This window comes from Acanthisitta chloris, unplaced genomic scaffold (genome assembly GCF_000695815.1).
Source record: "Acanthisitta chloris isolate BGI_N310 unplaced genomic scaffold, ASM69581v1 scaffold8581, whole genome shotgun sequence".
In the NCBI taxonomy this organism is placed as follows: domain Eukaryota; kingdom Metazoa; phylum Chordata; class Aves; order Passeriformes; family Acanthisittidae; genus Acanthisitta; species Acanthisitta chloris.
Genome location: NW_008655418.1, coordinates 1,975 through 23,280, shown reverse-complemented (window position 1 = coordinate 23,280; position 21,306 = coordinate 1,975). Strand labels below are relative to the sequence as shown.

At 39.3% G+C, this 21,306-nt stretch overlaps 1 protein-coding gene across 1 annotated transcript in view; it reads left to right on the top strand.

Annotated features, from left to right (window-relative positions):
* Positions 1-18,746, top strand: part of LOC103810958 (regulator of G-protein signaling 7-binding protein-like) — a gene marked incomplete at its 3' end in the record, with an annotated part of 21,723 nt that extends 2,977 nt beyond the window's left edge. The window contains exon 3 of the mRNA XM_009083891.1: positions 18,616-18,746. Within this exon, the coding sequence (XP_009082139.1) occupies positions 18,616-18,746 (131 nt within the window). The remainder of the gene's footprint in view (positions 1-18,615) is intronic.
* Positions 18,747-21,306: the final 2,560 nt, after the last annotated feature.

Genomic DNA, 21,306 nt, shown 5'->3' with positions numbered 1-21,306 from the left:
ATATGGCATAGGATCTGGTATGGGAACCTAATTGGATAGGAAAAAAAAGTATCAGGAAGAAAAATGCTTAGGGACAGGAATGTATTAAATCATCCCCAGTATCAAATAGTCAGGAGGACAGTGTATTGCTCAGAAACCACTGGTAGTCAGCAGATGGGACAAAGGCTCATTTAGGTCACTGCTTTTGTTCAAAATGCACAGCACTGCAGTGTGCAAACTTCTGGGTAACACAACTGTTTCCATATTCCAAAACTTGTTAAGAAAAGTCTATTCCTTTCCCACCTATAAAGAATAATAGCAAATAGCTATTTATGTTACCAGACTGTAACATTTCATGGCATATCAGCGTTCTAATAGTTAAAGTCATCAGTAATGTTCCTTTAGCCTCTAAGTGACCTGAGCTGTTGCAGGGCACTCTTTATTTAAATAAGTTGGCATCTCTGTCTCAGACAACACTGAGTTCATTTATCTTGTTTGTGCCAATGTCTTCCTTGGAAAATTAGCAGACAGCTTCATTTTATGCTTCCTGTTTGAATGCATCAGGATTTCACAAAATGCTTAAGGTTGGAAGGGACCTCTGGAGATCATCTAGTCTAAAGCCCCTGGGCACTAGACTCTAAAATGCACTCCCGACTCTGTTAGGAGAGGCACCTATTTCCCTTCCTAACTCACCTGTTCTACAAGATTAAGGAAGGTGACAAAGGAAAGGTGCAAAGACTTGGAAGGAAAGAAGGAAGAACAGATCCACTAGTGCTGAAAAGGCAGTTCTGGGGAAAAATCTGGGAATTGTGAGAAGGGAAAGAAATGCTGAGGTGGACATAATGCATTAGGAACTGAAGAGGATAGAAGTCATGAGATCAAGAAAACCTCTATCATGGGCATACCCGTTCTGGAATATTAGACAGACATCAGAGTAGGACAGTGGTATAATGTGAATAAGAAGAGAAGGCTGCAGGTGCACCTGTAGAAAAAATATAGACTGATGTGCCAACTACAGGAGATTCAGCCAGAGAAGTGGAGGAAGTGAAGGTCACACTTGTATTTTAAAGACTGAGAGGAAGAAAAACAAAGGAGATGATGAAAAAGATGAGGAAGTAGCACGGAAACATAAAGCCTTATAAAGTCCACACTGGATTAGACCATATCACTCCACCTAGCTCAAATCTGACAGCTGCTGGTAGCAGAGATTTTCTAAAAAAACAAATATACAAAAACCAGGCTGTGCATAGAACAATGCCTTCCCTAGTATACTTACCACTACCCACCAATCAGTAAGGAAAGGCTGCATCTGAAGAATTTATATCTGACAGTTGAGTTCTCACAGATGATTTCAGGATTTGTCTAAATAGGAAGGTCTTTTACCCAGAAAATGCTGAGGTTGAATAAGGACATCTTTACACTGTAGTGTGTTTAAAAATTAATGTATTGAAAAAATATTATTGAAAAAGGAAAATTCAAATTCAGTCTCCAGCTTAATATGGCCTCATAGATATTACGTCCTCTTCTTAACTTGCCCTCGTGTTTTTCCTGTAGAAATAGTGAAATTTTATCAAAAAGGAATAAAGATTAGAAATTAAAATTATCTAAATTGAAATATCCTAGTTCTAGCTGATGTTCTTTTAGGAATGTAAAGCAAAGTAAACCCTTCTTTCAGTGTTGGTTTTGTCAGGACTTCAGGTCAACTCCTACTCTCATGAGTTCTTTGTGATTTTTAATGAACTCTCTTCTGAAGAAGGTGAGTACGGTTTGGTCCTTTCATCACATTTTCTGCTGCATTAATGTGTCAGAAATGAAATACCTCAAATTATTTACATTGTGCACCCTTGCAGTATTAGATGTCATGGTCAAAACTGGAGAGAGTACAGCTGCAAGCATATGAGTCAGCATGATTTTTTCCAAAGGAAACAGAAGGAAAAATGCTCAAAATATTAGGAAGATGTGGGGGAAAGGTGCAAATCTCTCTTTTGGAAAGGGGTGTCTGCCTTATGGAATGATAAAGAGTGGTGATATTTTAGAATTCATAAATAGAGAGCCAGCTTTAGAGGTGAAGTCCCCTAAGTCTGGGATGTCAACAGAAAGATAACTCAGAACTGTATTTTAAGATCAGGTCTGCATAACTGTGCACACACTTTTGTAAATGTCCCTTTCATATTCTCAGCCACTTGATGTGGTTACATAATGCAAGTACTTCTGTGTGCACTTGGCACACTGAAACCAGAACTGGCAGTATCTCAGTGACAGTCTGATATATATGTTGGCAGTGGCTTTTTTTTGCATGAAACAAAACTGTGGAGGAGCTCAGGGGTGCATGGCAATGTACATCTGTGTGAGCATAGCTTAGAAAGTGGTTGTCCTCTGTTATTCACACTGGTGTTGCTAAATCCTGAATCTAAGAAGGAATAAACGCCTACACCAGTACAGGCTGAGGCCAGCCATTTGGAAAGCAACTTTGCAGAAATGGACCTGGGAGGTTCTGGCATACATCAAGTCGAAATTGAGCCCGTGCTGTGCTCTTGTGGCAAAGAGGGCCAACATTAGGAAATGTTGCCAGTAGGTCAGTGGAGTTCATCCTTCCCTTCTATTCAGGGCTGTTGAGGCCATATCTGGAGTACTGTGTCCAGTTCTGGGCACCCTAGTACTAAAGAGAAAGGAACACACCAGACTGGGTCTAGTCAACAGCCTCAAAGACGACTAGGAGCAAGCAGGATCAAACATACCCAGAGAGGCTGACAGAACTGGGATTGTTTAGCTTGGAGAAGAGAAGCCTTGGAAGGGCATCTTGTAAATGTGTACAAAAATACCTGATGGGTGCAAAGAAGACACATTCAGACACTCTTCAGTGGTATCCAGTGATAGGACAGCACGTACAAATTGAAATACAAGAAAAAAGTTGATTTAAACATTTTTCAAACCCCTTTTTTTTACTACGAGGTTGGTAGAATATTGGAACAGGTGCGCTGAGAGGTTATCGAGTTTCCGTCCTTGGAGATACTCAGAACTCAACTGGACATGGCCCTTAGCAACCTACTCAAGCTGACATTGTTTTGAGCAGGAGGCTTGGACTAAATTACTTCTAGATGTCCCTTCCAGCCTGTGACAAAAGTCACTGTAGCTCTTCTCCTAGGGAAAATTCAAAGAAAAAGTTTCATTATTTGCCTCTGACGTGCATATGTTACTTTTATAAAACGGCTGTTAATATAAGTTCCTCTGAGTTCAAGAAAAGGTGAGGAAGTGGACCCAAAAATCACATCTTGATTGCATTCTTGTGCACAAAAATGGTGCCATAGTGCTGCTTTAAGTTTGTCATTTTAGGTAATTTCTACTTTTGTTTTCCTTTGCCATCTAACGTGGCTTTCCGATGATTGCAATATGCACTAAGCAGTAATTTCTCATACCTAACTAACATTAGGTCACTTCCTAAGGTTGTGTTGAAACATTCTCTTGACACCCAATTGTGGCCAATTTTTTATCAAACTGAATTTATTTCTGAAGCATACACACAAACCAGAAAAGACTTCTTTGAAACATTTTACAAATTAAGCGAAAAGGAGCCTCCAGGCTTACAAATTAATGAAAGCTGCAATTGAGACAGACATAGCAGAAACCATTTTAACTGTTTAACTTCAGATGTTAAATAAAGCACTGTTGGCAAGCAGTACAGCTGAGCAGAGACAAAACACAGCAACGCTTAGCTCAACAGGGAAGAATTTTTATAATCGTGATTTGAACCAAGGTTATGCCAGCAGATAGAGCAACAAACTAGAGCCCTGCTCCAGCCAGATACCAATCAAGCAGCATTTAGAGAGATCCCTGTCCTACCTAGATGTCTTTGCAGTCACTGCCATGGTACTCCCCTAAGCATGTGTGTCAGAGGTGGGGAGAGTGATATTAATGTTGATCCTGGAGTTCTGAATCACAGGCACTGTCACTGTATCCTACCTCAGTTGGCATTGTGTCAACTGCCAGATGAAAGTTAAGAGCTAAGGTAAGTGCTTCATGGAGATTGCACCATGATAACCAGAATGTGCCTGATAACAGTATAATTAAATATCAAAAATAATGTTACAACACGTAAGAGAACAAAGCAGTCAGTATTCACTACAAGAGTCAATACTACTCTACGTGATAGTGCCAACAGCATAATGCACTCTAAATTCATAAGAGGATTTTTGTTTTGCTAAAATACTGCTGGTATTTAAAACAGTTATACCTTAAAAATGTGACCTTAAATCTCCTACAAAGTACAAAATGTTGAGATTCTTCACTTCTGAAAATGGTCAGAAATGTAAAGACTCCCTTTGGCACTCAAGGACGTATACTGACAGCACCTCAGTAAGTTGTTTCGGTGTGTCAGGCTAGATCCCACAATTCTTAGAATCATTGAGTGGTACCTAACTCAGCAAGATGCTCTGATGATTGAACTGTGTCTGTCCAAAATGAGCAAAGTGAGAGGGATCATTTTGTCCTTCCAAAGAAGAGCTTTCAGGATGTGGAATGAGTTATTTCTCACCATATTTCCCCTCAACCTTTACATTCAGCTTCTGTAAACATTTACTGTAACTTTCTTAAATGCTTAAAATTTGCTTGTGATTTTGAGCACATCAGATTCTAGGGGCAAGTTCTGACAGTGTTTGTTCCACTTTGGAATATCTTCACTGATTTCTGAGTCCTGAAGTGACTCCAAACTTATTATTGTGTATCAGAGACTGCACCTGTTCCAATGACTCAAATCCCATTTTGGCTAATGGGAGTTGGTCTGCATGGGGATGTTTTGGGAAATGAGCTTAAATATGGATAGCTAATGAACATACCCTTTAAAAAACAACTAGTGCACCACAGTGCAGTAAGAATACCATAGCTTACTCCTTTCTCAAGAGGGTAAAATGCACATGCATTGTTCTCAGTAGATTCCTTAAAAAAAAAAACCCTCTCTACTTCATCTAAAATGATGGAAAAGGAAAATATAAGACTGCTTTCTGTGGAACTGAGTCAAGGTGGGTTCTCTTGTTAAGAATAAAATCTGTGTACTCAAGTTACAAGTTGAAATTTAAGTGAGATGCCTCAAGTTCTAATACATGAATTCAGAAAGCAAAAAATGGAGGTGAAAACAAGGTTATTTACTAAGTCTAGATTTTTCAAAATAGCTGACCTCCATAGACTGACTTTTTCTTTGTACCTTTGTCTTTGGAAAGGTACTGTGCTTTAATAGGTGTTTGGGACTTGAAGATACAAGGTATTATTAATATCTCCCTTTATAGATCTGTCTTTCATAACTGGAGGCCAGATTCAGTAAAGGGCAGACATATCTAAAAGCGAATTTATCACTCTGTTATTTCTCTTTGTTCAAAACAAGAGTTCTGAACATCCCGGAAGTTCTACATCTGCAGTGACTCAGCGTAACTTAGTTTTGACGAAGTGGAAGAGGTTAGCACTTTGCTTGATGGTAAACCTCATCAGCAGGCAGAAGGATGGCATTCTTGCTTGTCCAGGCTCTGACGAGCTTGATCTCAGAGGTGCTGTCAGAGCATCCTCAGAGTCTGACACACACTGACATTTTTGGACTTCTCACAAAACACAGTGGCACCTGCCACTTTATCTGACCCAAAGCTGAAGGTGAGTCAACTTAATTCCTAGACCACTTGCATCTACCTCCAAGAAAAGAGAGGAAAAGCAGAAAAGAGGAAAGTGAATGCGTAAAGTAGGACAGGCATCATCTTTGTCAGTCACTTATTTGCCCCTTTCTTCCATCTCACACTCACCTAGCACACTGACAGCCCCTTCCAGTGCACTGCTGCCACTGCTGAGACACTCAAGGACTGTACATGTCGGGTAAGCCAGACAGGCAAACCTGCCACTTAAGCAAACAGAAGAGAAGCTGTGTCCCAGCCCAGCAGCCAGGGAATGCTGCCCATGCTCAAGGATCCGTGCAAACAGCGATATTCTCCCTGGCAGGCACAAAGTAGCATGGCTTTTCCTCTGTGACATGACCTGTGAGGTGACTGTAGAGAAGGAGGGGGCACATTGCCATAGTTTGACCCAGTGGAAAGAGTATTGTGCACAAGGGAGCAAAATACTGTTGAAGTCTGCACCATACTTGGGTTTCAAACAGTGATGTTGCAGGTAAACATTGCAAACTGTTCAGGAACTTCCTTGGTGGTATTCTAGTCCTTGATCTCATGATTTTTTCTGCATTTTTAAGTAGATAAAACACGTAAAGATTCAAGGGAGCAGAAATTCAGAACTCACATAAATGCTAAATATTCCTCAGCATTCTGCATCTTCAGCCTGGTGAACTGTGAAGTCATCTACACAGTAACTTGGTCTAGGGTTGGAGTAGCCTGCAGGTTTAGGGTGGTTTGGTTTCCCTTTTGGCAGGCCTTCTGCATTCATCAATCCATTATGGGTCCCAGACTGCAGCGTGCAAGAGGATACTAAAAAGTAAGGTGTTGCAGTAATTTAAGTCCTTGAATGGAATGTTCTTCTCTGCACGAGCAGCATTCCACTACAGAAAGGTTTTAGAGGGGTTGTTTCTCTAAATCTACCTTGTGAATAATGGAGTATTCCAACGATAGGTAAGCCTATTTATCTGTAACGATAGTTGAAATAACCACTCTGTTTTATGCTTCTATTTTGAGGTATACAAACCTTTACATCAGAAATTGAAGTGAAGAAAAACAACATATGTAGCCAGAGAGATCTGGGGAATTACACTGGCAGGGCCCCTTTAGAAATGCTGCAGAATCAGAGCTGACCTTGTTCAGAAAATTTAAGGTTTCTGCAAGCGTTCTCTAACTTCCTGCCCTTCTCTTGCCCCATTTTATCCTTCTTTCAGAATACCTGCTCTCACTCTTTGACATAAAAAGCTTTTCACACTTTTTCTATTAAAGCAATTTTCTCAGGGAGTAACCAGCCTGAGGATCCAGCAGTTAGGTACATCTATAGAACCAGGAGCTGTGAGGATTTGAAAAACCTACAGAATTAAGTGTGGACTCTATTTTGATGGTTGCTGCTACCATCACTCCAAATTTTCTCATATCCTTTTCTCCCCTGTCGTCTCTTTTTTTTCCAGTGTTCCCGTTTCTTGCCTTTTTCCCCCCTCATAGCTCATCTCCAAACAGTAATGAAAAGAACATCTAATTTACTGCTGTCACATTAGCTATTTGGGAACTCTTCAGGGCAGAGTCCTGAATGTACCTATAACAAACCTTCTGGAATCCGCTTTGGATCTGTGGCATTAGTGCAGTAAACATGATTAACAAAAATAACAATTTTTTCAAGCCTTCTTTTTTTTATGTTTTGGGGGAAGGCGTGAAAATCTCATGCAACCTCTGATGTTTCAGGTGAATCACTTATTAAATAAGAGTACCAATACTTATTATCCCTGAAAAATACCTATTTAATGCTTTTGCATCATATTTCAGTCTTTCAAGGGAAAGCGTAGTACTCAAATATTCTATTATTGCTATGAGAATGAATGTGAATATTATATTTTCATCATACTATTTTCATAAATTTTTCCTTAAAAATTGATTTCAAATGTCAATTTTGCTGGAATTTTAGGCCCTAACATGTAACAGCACATACCAACTCCTGTATATATCTTGGTGTGTCACAAGTGGAATCAGTTAATAAGCTCTTCTTGAGCAAAAACCTGAGTGTTACTAATTTATGCCTGTAAATAGTGCTTCACAAAGGGGTTTAGAACTAAATTTTTAAAGCTATTTAAAGACTTAGAGTGCAGCTAATTATGAGCCTTTCACATCATGCTAATGTTTCTATGCCTACAAAAATTAGGGGTACCAGACACGCCTACATGGTTCAAAATGAGCTTTAGACCAATCCAAAATAACTTTCTCATTGCAGTATTCCTGACAAAAAAAAATATTTCTCAGCATAGTTTTGAAAAAAATATGTTTGTAAGGAAAAAACGTATACTGAAGCTTCATGCCTAATTTCACAGATGTGATTAAATGTCGGAGTTGTGCTGATCTATAAGCAAGATGGCCAAGAAGAGTCCCTTTGTGTCCCCATTAGGCCCACAGCTTTGAGATCTGTCTCACCAGCATATTTCAGTAATTTTCTTCTGTAGATTTCTACTGAAACACAGCTGAGGCCAAAGCTGAGAATTTAGTCATGAGTTTTAAGTGCTTCTTTCCTGATCATCTTCCTAAATACTGTTTGATTAAGAAATCCCACATGGCTGCAATTTTTTCGTGCCAGACACTCTGCTTATCTTGGGTCTGTGTAGCTTTGCTTATAGTGTTCTCAGAAAATTACTTCTGATTCTCACTGCATCTTATAAATCCAGACTATCACAGGATAGATAGGGTTGGAAGTGACCTCTGGAGATCATCTAGTCCAACTCCTCAGCCAAGGTAGGGCCACCTAGAGCAGGTGACACAGGTGGAAGGGACCTCTGAAGATCGTCTAGTCCAACCCCCCTGCCAAGGCAGGGTCACCTAGAGCAGGTTACATAAGAATGCACCCAGGTGGGTTTAGAATGCCTCCAGAGAGGGAGACTCCATGACCTCCCTGGGCAGCCTTTTCCAGTGCTCTGCCACCCTCGATGTTCTTCCTCATGTTGAGGTGGTTAGCAATATGTTCATATATCTTCAGAGAAGTGAAAACATGGGATAATGAAGCTGTGCATTAGAAAAAGACTTCAACAAGGGCTCTTGGAATTCCACACATACTGGGGGTTTGCTTGTCATTTCTTTATTCCTTTTTCAAGTTTTGGGCTGAAAATCTCCTGTTAATGGAAATAACTTATTCTCAATATTTCTCCACATGCTGAAACACGGATCTTTAATTAGAAAGGAACCATTTTGATTTTGTGCCCTTCAGTGAAATCAGCCAATGCTGTTGCCAAGTTGATTGTGCAGGGCCATGCAATTAAATGCATGTCCTTCTCACGACCCATGTTCTGTCATGCTCCTTCAAGTGTTAGACTTCCCGCAGAGTCATCTAAGAAAAGACTTCACACTTACCATGAGCTGTGGTACATGGAGGTTTGTTCTAGTAAGATGTCGAGTACCAAATGGTAACTGCTCTCAACAGCCTTATCAGTAACTTGTAAGATCAGTCTCCAGCCAAGGGAGATATCAATTCTGTCAGGCTTACACAGGGAAAATTGCAACCAAATCCAATAAGCTGTATAAAATCTGTTGTAATTTTTCTAATTTCTTTGTAATTCTGTTTCATAACAATTAATTAAATATTTGAAAATATTATCTGGGAATTAAAGTCTCATCTGGACAAAGCATTAAATTAAGCATTCCTTAATCCTGAATCCTCCCAGTATTATCAGTTCAATGATGTTTAAATTCATGTTTTAAAATCAAACATGTACTGAAGGGCTGGCTGTTATTGGGTAGTATTTCCTCCTCACTGGAAACATTTGCAGATCTACCTTTAGATTTTCTACATCATTTTCAACTGTCAGAGTAATGATACACTCAGTTATTTGTATATAAACAATTATTCTTCCTTTTCACTCTTAACATTCCATTTTTACCTCACTGTTGATATCTTTCATATGAATACTTTCTGCATGAACATTTCCTGGCAGTAGAAATGGCATAAGAATTCAAATACTGTCATATTTTATTAAATTATGTGCTTGAAGTTGTTGAAGAAACTGCTTTCCCATTGCAGAAGAAAACAAGTTTGCACTTGCTGTGTGAGCAAAGAGGAGCTGACACTTCATATCCCTGTCTATCATGGCAAGGCAGATCATTGCAAATGTACCGTTGGTAACCTTGGCATCATGGAAAATGGTTTAGAGGCAAAGCACTTAAAAGTGCCATGTTTATACAGCAGCCTCCAGTTATTTCCAGGAGTTCTGTTATTGTGGTGAAACAGCACTATCCACCCATATGCATTTACATGCTCTTTCAAAAAGAAAAACCCAACACCAACAAAGCAGAGATTGATACTTTGGAATAGTATGACAAATGCAACCATAGTACGTAAGGCTGAGCAATGTGAGGCTGTGTGCTGAGGAAGCAGTCCCTTCCTGCAGGATGAAGTACACCAGTGCCCCAAAATCATGGACATTCCAAAGTCTGGGCATTTAAATTAGCTGCAGACCTGCCCAAAGTAGTGTGTGTACAGCCCTGATAAACACTCTACATCATCGAAGACTCAGAAATTAGTAGTCTCTCTGTGCAGCTGCTAATACAGGATACTGTATGCCCAAGGAAATCTTTGTGGAGGAATCCTTGTTTCCAAAGCTGAAAAGGGTCATTTCAAAGAGGAAAAAAAAAGAGTAACACCAGTTCACAAAGTCAAGTGGAGACTAGAACAGGATTCAAAAATCTCAAGTGAAAAACATACAAAGTCCTTTATACTGGAATACTTCTTCCTGAACACATTTTATCAACAGATGGTTTTAAACATTTCTTTTTCCATATATGAATTTAAATCCAGGAAGCTAATCTGTTTCTTTTTTCCCCTCTTTTTTACACATTCCAGCTTTCTCACAGTCTCTCAGCTGCGATTTTTAGTTTAACTGCTCACACAGATTTGATCTGTGAAATATCTGGTGGAGCTGTGTGAGATACTTCTACTGACTCTATACCACAGTTTCTGTTTCACTTGGAATACCTTTGTAGGGTAGTATTTCGATATTTGCTTTTTAAAAAGATGAAAAATTACTCCAGGGCATAAGAAGGACAAATTCAAAGCACTCATAGAAGCATTTGATACACCCAGAATCCCATATACTACCTAATTCTGAGCAGCCTAGTAATGATCTGCTTGGTGGACTATTTTCCATCCAGTTTAGAATTGTAGCAGTCACAGTGTTTGACTAACAGGGAAAAAAATAGAATGAGAATGTATAGATCTTTTCAGTAATTGTTAATGCAATAGCTCTTATCCAAATCCCAGTGAAACTTACAGAACATTTTCCCTTTAGTTTGAATAGTCCTATACCAATGTGGTTTGTAATATTTTTGAGGGAAAGCAAACACATTATTCCTCACCACTTCTCATTCCAACATCTCCTCGCATTTGCTCTGGTTTTCTCATTTTGAAATATGGAAAAGAGATAACAGATTACAAACAGATAACAGGTATCCACATCGCAAAGATGATTTTTGGAATACCTTTTGGGAAAAAGAAAATTAATATTCAAAGAAGGTACTAGAGACAGAACAAAAAAAAAAAGAAAAAAGAAGTGTCATAAATCTAAGGAATCGTCTGGCTTACTGTCCTGTGAATGGTCAACAGCAGATGGCATCACTTGCCTGCAGCGGAATTCCTTCTAAATCCAGTATGTTAGTAGTTTGTTGTGACCTAGATCCTAAGGCATCAAATATCCAAAGCATTTAATTCATTTTCAGACCTTTCTGGAAAGTTTGACCCTATTTGTTCACACAGATCAGAACCAATTTCATAAATCACCTCACATCAGGTACTTGTTTTGATAGTTTTCAAAAAGTCATTGTAGAACTATTAACCAAGGGAACTGCACAGGAGTGTGGGTATGAATCCTTGTCATTTATGTTTTGTGGACTTTTGAAAGAGTTTATAAATCATTTATTAGTGAAGGTGAGTGATCAAGGGACATTTTAAAGAACACAGAAGCTTAACTAAAATCAAAGGGAAATCCACAGGCAGCATGACTTTCAGCTGCCTGCAGCCAAGTTAAAAGAGATTGGGCTTGAGTCTGTACAACGGCACAGACTTGTCTGTGCTCTCACTACTTTTTTATCTCAGAAATTAATTTGAGAATGCTGACAAGGCAGGGTGCTGAATAGGAATTTCTTTGCTAAACTTAAAAATATACAGCTGATCTGACTGTCCCCTGCTTAGCTAGCACAGAACTTTTCTGCAAGGTCTGTGTCATGGTTTGGGTTTATCTGTTGTTTGGTATCATATCGTTTGAGGTTGTGAGTTTTTTTAATCTGGCTGAGGCTAGAGCTAAGCAAGGCTGACTTGAGAGCTCACCCAAAGATTTCTTTCATCTAATCAGACACCACCTTCTCAACAGGGAACCTGATAATGTGCATAGAAAAACACCCTGCTCAGCTCATGTTTGGCCAATGCAGAAGTCTTATGGATTTCTCTAAAGGCAAGGGACAGACAGTTAAAGGCAAAAAGGGGACTTAGAGGTAGTTTCTCCTGTTGTAGATTTTCAGCTTATGTGGTGGTTTAGCCTTGGCCAACAACCAAACTCCCACCCAATTTCTTGCTCACTCACTCCTCAGTAGGACATGAGGAGAAAACAGGAAGAACAGGAATGAGAAATATTGAGTGGAAATGAAGACAGGGACATTGCTTACCAGCTATTGTTGCAGGTAGAACAGGCTTGACTGGGAAAGATTAACCTAATTTATTGCCAATTAAATAAAAATAATTACTAAAGTAGGTAATGGGAAGCAAAAAACCAAACATTCAGCTAGCACCTTTTCTGCCTCCTTTTCCACGTTCAACTTCCCTGCAGGCTCCTCTACCTACCCCCACCTCCCTGAGCAGTGCAGGAGGGATGGGAATGGCAGGGTACAGTCAGTCCATAACTGACCTTCTTTGCTTCTCCTTCCTCCTGACACTTCTCCTCAGTTCTAGTTTGGGCTCCTCCACAGGCAGCAGTCCTGTCAGAAAATCTGCTCCAGCACAGTCTCTCCACAGGTGGCACTTCCTTCAGGAACATCCATCTGCTCTGGTGTGTTCCTCTCTGCAGGCTGCAGGGAAGATCTGCTCTGCCATGGAGAACCTCCTCCTCCTTTCTCTGACCTTGATGTTCTCTCTCTTGTTTCTCACTTCTTTTGTTCCCTCTTTCTTCCTGTGGCTATTTCTGCCCCTTTTTAAAACAAGGCTCAGCTGTGTCCTGCCATGGGTCCATGGCACAGCCGCAGAACTGTCTGAAACTGGCTGTGTCCAGCACAGAGCAGCCCCTCACCTCATCCCATGGAGGGCACCCTGTTGCTACCATCACTGCTGTAACCTTGCCACCTACACTCAATGCTAGTCTTCACTAAAGTGTAGCAGGTTTGAATAAAATTTCTTATTTTAGTGGTGTTTTACTCGAGTACAGAAAGATTTATCAAGTGATGGTAATTGGTTTTCTCCTCTAGTGGAATTGTTTGGATAGTGTTCTGGTAATTCACTTCTTGCCCATGCTTGAGTTAATTCAGCCAGTAAAATTTACTGGGGAAAAGTCTAGAATATTCTGGTCTGTGATACAGATCTCTTCAAAAAAGTGTTTTCTGAATAGCCCCCACAAATAGTGGATGTGCTGCAAAGTACCTGCACAGCTCTTAAAAACAGTGTGTGGTACTTGTTTTCCTGATAACATAAGGTCAGAGGTGTGGAAGAATCACAGTGTTAATTAATTATTAATTCATTAATCCATTTTAAAAACAAGGTTACTGCATCTGTAGTAATTATTTCATACAGTGAGTTTTCAAAAGAATCCATTTTAAAGGCAAGGTTACTACATCTGTAGTAATTATTTCATACAGTGATTTTCCAAAATAATTTTAGAACTTCAACATGGAAAATAACCTAGGAGACTTCAAGAATCTATGTGATGCTATATTTTTTCCTTTGAGGATATTTCTGAAAGAGGGGAACCCACCATGAAAAGGAAACAACAGCATATTCTAAATTACTGTAGTTTCTAGACTATACATGGCCCTTGGTTTATCAGATAACTTCTGTGGAATTCAGTGAGATTTTATCGTATGGATAAGAAATTTTAATTTTCTACTCTTATGGTTGTATCTAAGTTGTTCTAGCATGGAAATACCTCAGCTACCATTAGCCTGGGAGTTGGCAGTGTCTCTGCAACATGAGTCACTGCGTTGTGGTTTTGTTCTGCTTGTTGTATCATATGCTCAGATTGACTCCATCAGCCTCACCAGAGTTATTGGAGATTTACACTGGTTTAACTAAACAAAATCTGATCACATATCTTCTGTTATTAAGAGTGCTGTTGTAACTGCTTCAAAACAACAATCTGATTCAATAAAAACAACTTTGCAATCATTTATGGGTCTACTGGAAAGAACAAGCCCTGCTTTTCTCCTGGTTGGACTGAGGTGTTGTATAGCAGTTGTATGACAGTATTGCATTAGTAGAGAACACAATAACAACATTTCAATGAAGCTGACAGCAGTCTGTGTACTTTAAAAAACAACAAACCCAGCAGATGGGAGGAACACAGAGAATGTTTTCTCAAAAATTGTTTAGAAAAGAACACTGTTGCTGGATGACTTTTCTACCTATATTCAAAATGAATCAGTGAGTCTTTTGTTGTCTTCAAAGATAAATGGTTAAATGATACAGAAATAAACAATGTTTAAGATACAAAAGCAGAGGCAGGTTTAGTAGGCTGTTGCACTTGAGCCAGAATCAGAGGGGCCTCTTACACTCAGTATCTAAGGGGATTAAGTGTATCTCCTCTGCAGTATTTGTCACATTTTTCATTCCAACAGAAGTACCATATGTCTGAGGTAGGTCTTGTTTCCAGATATCTTTGTAGCTGCTATGTAGTTCTGAACTGCAGTGTTTCTGATACTGGATTAAAATAGGGTAGTACTTGTGGACAGCGATTTTCTGGAGCTTAACAAGCCAAGTTGCATTCTTTGTCATGGGAAGTACATATACGGAACATAAGGCAGAATTTGATTAATTAATTTTCACTTCTGGCTCAGCAAAGGTTTATTTTTTCTTTAGCTTTAGAAGACAAACAGTCTTCTCTATATGTCTGGGTAGTTCTTCCAGCTCATAATATTTTAGAACTATTAATACTTTTCCTTAGAGTTAAGCATAGAATTTGTCAGAACAATACTTTTACTAAGTGTATCAAACCCTTTAGATCACTTAGCTGCTCTTTTAATCAGAGATAATACATCAGTATGTCTTTTAATGTTGTTGGTAGAAAAGGTAAAATGCTGCTCTGCTGTAAATGTGTGACTAATATTTTTAAGCTAAATTCAGAATTAGACCGTAATAATCTTTTGCTTTTAGTATCCTAAAGTTTCACTAATTTCAAGGGAACTATGAATGCTGAACACCTATGGGAATTCAGGAAAGCCTGAAGGTGTTTCTCCATTCTAACCAACATTTTGTGAGTACAATAGAATTATCTGTCAGCTATTTTGGCGGGGGGGAGTAATTTGTTTTAATGGATTTTTCACTCTTTAACTTTGCATTTAAGGAGGAGCATTTTAATCACGTTTATTCTTGTCTTTTAAAATCATTATCCAAATAGCTGCATTCACCTTTCTTGAGGATATCGGGTACTATGGTTGGTGTAAGAGCTCCCTCTGAAGGTTTTATTTTAAATATCAGCTTAGGAAACTACAAAGGAAATAAATCCTGCTGCTTGTCAGTGCTTTATAAACATATTCAGTTGAACAAGAGGACCTGATTCCTAAAGAGCAGGACTTTATGGAAAGAAACACATTGATTCTTCCAATGGTTAAAGTAGGAGAATGTGATGCTATAGATTTTTTTTAAAAAAATATATTTTTCATAGCAGCTTGATAAACTGCCTGACTTAAGCTACTGTTATATAAAGGAATAAACCAGCATTTTCGGTTTTGTAACTACTAGTAATACATGCAGATATTAGAGCTCTCAAACTGCAGAAGTAGTACAAATTTCCCATCAGCTGAGTAGTGTTCATGTTTTTGAGTAAGGACTTCTGCCTCCTAAGACACCCTGGTGGTATGGTACTCATGTGACAACTACAAAAATTCCTATTAAGGGAGAGACAGGATATTTGAAAGTATTTAATATATAACTATCAGCATAATTTAGCAGAGAGAGGAAAAACTAAAATCAGAGCCAAGTGATCTGCTTGTTTTTCCTACACACCAGCAAGTGTTTCTAGGTCAAATAAGTAATCCCACAGACCTCATGACAGGACGTGTCATTGTTGGTAGTAACTAACCATCCGACTGTCTTTTGTACAGAATTTCTAAGTATTAAAAACAAAACCAAAAAATCTTTGAAGGAAGGAACATATTCTCTTAGTTCTATTTGAAAATCAAAGCCCACTGTTTACATGTGAAGGTTAGGCAGGAGTTAAGCCTGGCAGTAGTTAGGCAATATGCCAACTTAGGTGGACATATATGACTTCACCCTACATGCAAAGTATTTCCATAGGCACATGTGCACCCATCTCACCATTCACTCTTCCTCATGCATAGGAACACATGTGTCTTGCTGCACCACTGGCAAGTCAGGAGGGTTTGTCAGAGCCATAGAATTCCGTGCATTCAATCTTTGGTCGCTTCCTACATGGGCCATTCATTGCATTCATCTTACAAAAAGCAGCAGTGCTCCCCTGTCAGAAGAAGTATCCCCAAGAAGGCACAACCTGTGTATCCAAATCCTTTAAAAGCTATCAGTACCTCTTTATTTTACCTGAGTGGAAGCGGAGAAGCACAAAAACTTCTATTCCACAATGGGTGTGGGAAGTAAGCATAATCATAGCTGTGCTTGAAAGACAGCGATGAGGTGCTTGCTGGTCTTTGTCTCATGGGCAGGTGCTCAGTGCTGTGCTAGCTCTTATATGTCCAGCTGCACATAAGCTATGAAACAGCTAAACTTTAGCACAGTATTGGATAACATTGTGTTATTTGAGATGTCTCTTGAATATCTTCATAAAGAAATTGGCTGGACTAATTGAAACAGTTGGTGACTTGGCAGGGGGTGTAATATTGAAAGTTTGCACGAACCTTTCTTTGTAAATAAAGACTATTATTTAATATTAGCTAATAGCAAACATAACATAATCAATATTCTGAAAATTATGTCTGTACTAGTCCTGCATGCAACATTTCTCGTGGCATGACGCTGAACATGCAGAAATAAAAAAATACCAAGAAGTGAAATGGATAACCGTTTAAGGAGAAACTTTAAAGCCACTACACAGAATTCATGGATTATGAAAGAAATCTTTATGTGCATTCACATCAGAGCATGAGGCTTTCAGAGATGAAAATGAGGCCTATATACATGCGTGGGAGAAAATTGTTTGGTTACAAGCTGATGGAATTCTTTTGGTCATTATTGCAATTAAACACTGATTAAATAGTTTGAGTCAATCAGTGAGGGTAGTGGCCTGGAAATAATTCTCATTGTATAAAGCTTGTATAATTAAAAATATTTTTCTTGGCTGTCACTGCTGTTACTCTGGATTTGCAAAACGTGAGAAGTGTTTTGCCCACAGCCCAGTTACAGATGCTCCATATTCTTGAAAAAACAAGAATGGGTTAGTACATAAATATATCATTGATGTTTCCAGTTCTGATTTTTATGCTATTCACAAAAATAGTTTGCAAGAGAAACACCTTAGATTTACAATAGAAAAAAAAGTCAATTAAAATAGCTGTTACTGTGCTTTTGAATACTCTTCTCGGTCATTGGTAAATAGGAAGACACTGATAAATTTGAATTGGCTTATAAACTAAACCTCATGTATAATTGCTGCCTTCTTAGTCTGCACAATTAAAAATTCTGTCCCTAAGAGCAAAACAGTTTTAAAGAAAGGTTTTCACCATTTTTCCTTCTTAGAAATGTAATAACTGTATGAGAAAAATGCTGGTTTCTTACATGTGTGTGAAAATCCTGAAATTTTGTCACTTTTTTCCAGTGACAGCTAGGAAGGAGCATTGTAAATTGTAAATGAACATTGCAAACAAAGTTCTTGTAACAGCCATGACTTCTAAAAGCTCTGAGGATTTCTAACATCCAAAATAGAGCAGAGAAAAATAGGACAACCATAATCCAGTTTTATCTAAATCTGCTACAAGGAAATTATCTTGTCACAATGTAGTGACTACTCCTCTTAGTGAGAGACTTGTGGTTAAATAGCTTTCAGAAGAGCTAGACAGATTCAGCTTGACTTGCATGAGAGGGTGGAGTAGAACTCTATCTCCCTTTCAGAAAGATCTCTCATCACTGAGCAGAATAAGGTCTTTGCTGTTATCTGTCATGGCTTTAACTTTTTGTTGGTTTGACTTTGCACAAGAACATGTATGGGGCAATGCCTTTCAGGTGGAATAGGCAAACATTAGTGGCTTCACTATAGGAGAAACCCTGCTTGAAAAAAAAAAAGGTGTAGGCATCTAGAAAACTCAAGGAGAAACTGAATGGGCTTGTGTGTATATTGGTGGGGCTCCAGGACTTAGGTATTACATGAAATAAACAGTAAGTTTGAAGAGCTAAATATTGGACCTGGATCCTAAATATGGAAGTCAAATGGAATTCTACACTCTTAAAGCTTTTTGTATTGGTCCCTGTATTGGTAAGGAAAGCTCAAAGGAAATTACTGTATGTGTGCTCATGGAGAAAAGGGCTGCAACAGAATTTGATGCAGACAATTTGAGGGGGGGATATGCTGTATCCATAACTACTACAGTAATTCAATGGTTCTGAACTTGGGAAAATGTTGAATGAAAATGTAAGAATATGTGATACAAAGGGATAAAAAAAATCTCATCTCTATGCTAAAAGGTAGAACAATTCAGGATAATAAAAGCCTCTGAGGGGCCATATATTACCTAAATATGTATCACATAGTTCTTAAGTTTAGCTATCAGAGAAATAAAAACAGGAAAGTCCCGTTCCTAACTAAATTTTTCTCTTTTACTGCAGCCCAGAAGATGGTGAAATTCATCCTGAAATCTGTAGGCTATACATTCAGTTACAATGCTGCATAGAAATGTACACCACAGAAATGCTGAAGTCCATATGTCTTCTAGGATCACTGCAATTTCATCGAAAAGGTATTGCATTGCACAAGGATACAGATGCTGATTTTATGAAAAGAACAATCTTTTCGGGCATGCCTGGGTACTCATGACAAAGCACTCTGCTGGTTTTGGCTGGGGTAGAATATTCTTCACAGTAGCTGACATGGGAGTGGGTTTTAGATTTGTGCTGGAAACAGGGTTGATAATACAGGGATGTTTTAACTCTTGCTGAGCAGAGCTCGCACAGGGTCAAGGCTGTTTCTGCTCCTCACCCCACCCCACCTGTGAGAAGGCTGGGGGTGCACAGGGAGTTGGGAGGGGACACAGCCACGACAGCTGACCCCAGCTGACCACAGGCACATCCCACACTATATGGCATTGTGCTCAGCATATAAAGAGGGGGAAGGTGAAGGAAGGGGAGGGCATTCAAAGTGATGGCATTCGTCTTCTCAAGTCATCATTACACATCTGTACCTCAACCCATGAGTGAGTGAGCAGCTCTGTAAGGCCTAATTTCTGGCCAAGATTAAACCATAAAAAGCACCAAACTGTAAAATGAACTATACCTACATATAGGTTTTCAGCTACTAAAGAAGGAGTTGTATTTCTGTTTACCATCATTGTTGCAAAACAGTGTCATTTCAGGCATGTATCACTTATGTCCTTGCAGTTTAGAAGTCCAAATTTATTTTTAAAAAGAGTAGTCCCTGAAGGTTTGGCTGTTGTTAGTCAGACCAGTGGGCAAACTTTGTAATTTTATTAGAGGGATTTGTTGGGTGTGATACTTGAGGGCAAGTGCTTGGTGGAGCAATAGGGCATGGTCTTGGTGCTAAACTGATCCCTTACTATCCCTATTGTTATTTATCTAGCAATGCCATTTTATTGCAAAAGATAGATAAATATGTTAAAAAGCTGCCTACCTTTCTAAAACTAGGAACCTTATTTGGAACTGAAATCTACCTCATAGAGTATTTTTTGCAGACAAAGGAGATGTCCTTGCTTCAGTGAAGATGCATCTCTCTAATGATTTCATATTTGATTAGCCACCTACTGAAAGGAAGATGTAGAAATGCAGATAATTTACTGAATAATTTGCTTAGTAACCTCATTGCTCAGTAATGGCACACACTGATTGGGGCTGTATCTGTGCTGATTGTAACTACTGTTTCCCAATTAATATTTCAGCAGAATATACTAGGTAAAGACAAGACAGGCTTCTGTAATGAACTGTAATGAAGGTATTGTAATGAAACTTATGTACTTCCTGTCGTGCTGAAAGATCCTGCAGTATGTTTTTCACATCTAGCTACAGGATACAACTGAAGCCAGGGATATTTTTATTATGAAAGTAAGACTAAGGGGGTTATAATTGCTTAATAAAGCCTCCCAATTTTCTCAAGTATCAAATCTCCCGATTTTCTCAAGTCGATAATAAATCTATAAAATAGAATAACAGAATCATCAGGGTTGGAAGAGACCTTTAAGATCTTCAAATCCAACTGTCAACCTGACACTACCACTGTCGCCTCCAAACCATATCACCCAGCGCCAGATCAAGACCTCTTAAACACCTCCAGGATGACTCCACCACCTTCCTGGGCAACATCCTAGCAGTGAAATAAAGTTTTCTGGTATCTAATAGGACTGTCCCCTGCCTCAGCTCAAGGCCATTCCCTCTAGTCCTCTCCCTGAAGCCATGGCAGGACAGACATTCCCCACCTCTCCACAACCCTCTGTTAGGGAGTTGGAGAGGATCATGACGTCAGCCCTGAGCCTCTTCTCAAGGCTAAACAAACCCAATTCCCTCAGCCCTTCCTCATACAACATGTTTTCTAGCCCTTTTCTGTCCTCATTGCCCTTGGCTGAACTCACTCCAGTGCCTCAATGTCCTTTCTAAAGTGAGGGGCCCAAAACTGAACACAGCACTGAGGTGTGACCTCCCCAGTGCCAAGTACAGGGGAATGATCATTTCCCTAGTCCAACTGGCTACACCGTTCTTTATATAGGCCAAGATGCTGTTGGCCTTCCTGGCCACCTGTGCCCACTGTTGGCTCCTATTGACTTGCTGTCCACCAGCACTCTCATGTCTCTTTCTGGCAAGCAACACTTGAGCCACTCCTTCCCCAGCCTGTAGTGCTGCATGGGGTTGCTGTGACCCAAGTGCAGAACCAGCACTGAGCCTTATTGACCCTCATGCAGTTGTCTTTAGCCTATTGATCGAGTCTGTCCACATCTCTCTGTAGAGCTTTCCTACCCTCAGGCAGATCGACACTCCCACCCAACTTTGTGTTGTCTGCAAATTTACTGCAGATGACAGTAACAGGAAGATAGAGAATTAACAGAGCCATTGTATAACAGTATCTGTCAAAACAAATCATAATTTTTAAGACAGATTGTGCTACATTTCATAGTATTGGCTACAGTTATCAGACCACCTTCTCTAACTGCTGAAAGTAAATAGCTTGAAGTAACCTCGACATGTCTTGTCTGTGCCTTTTGCCTCTGGATGGAATCTACACTAATAACCTAAACTAAACATCAAATTATTAGATGTCAAAAGTTGAATAAGATGAGTTACAGCTTGGTTCCTATC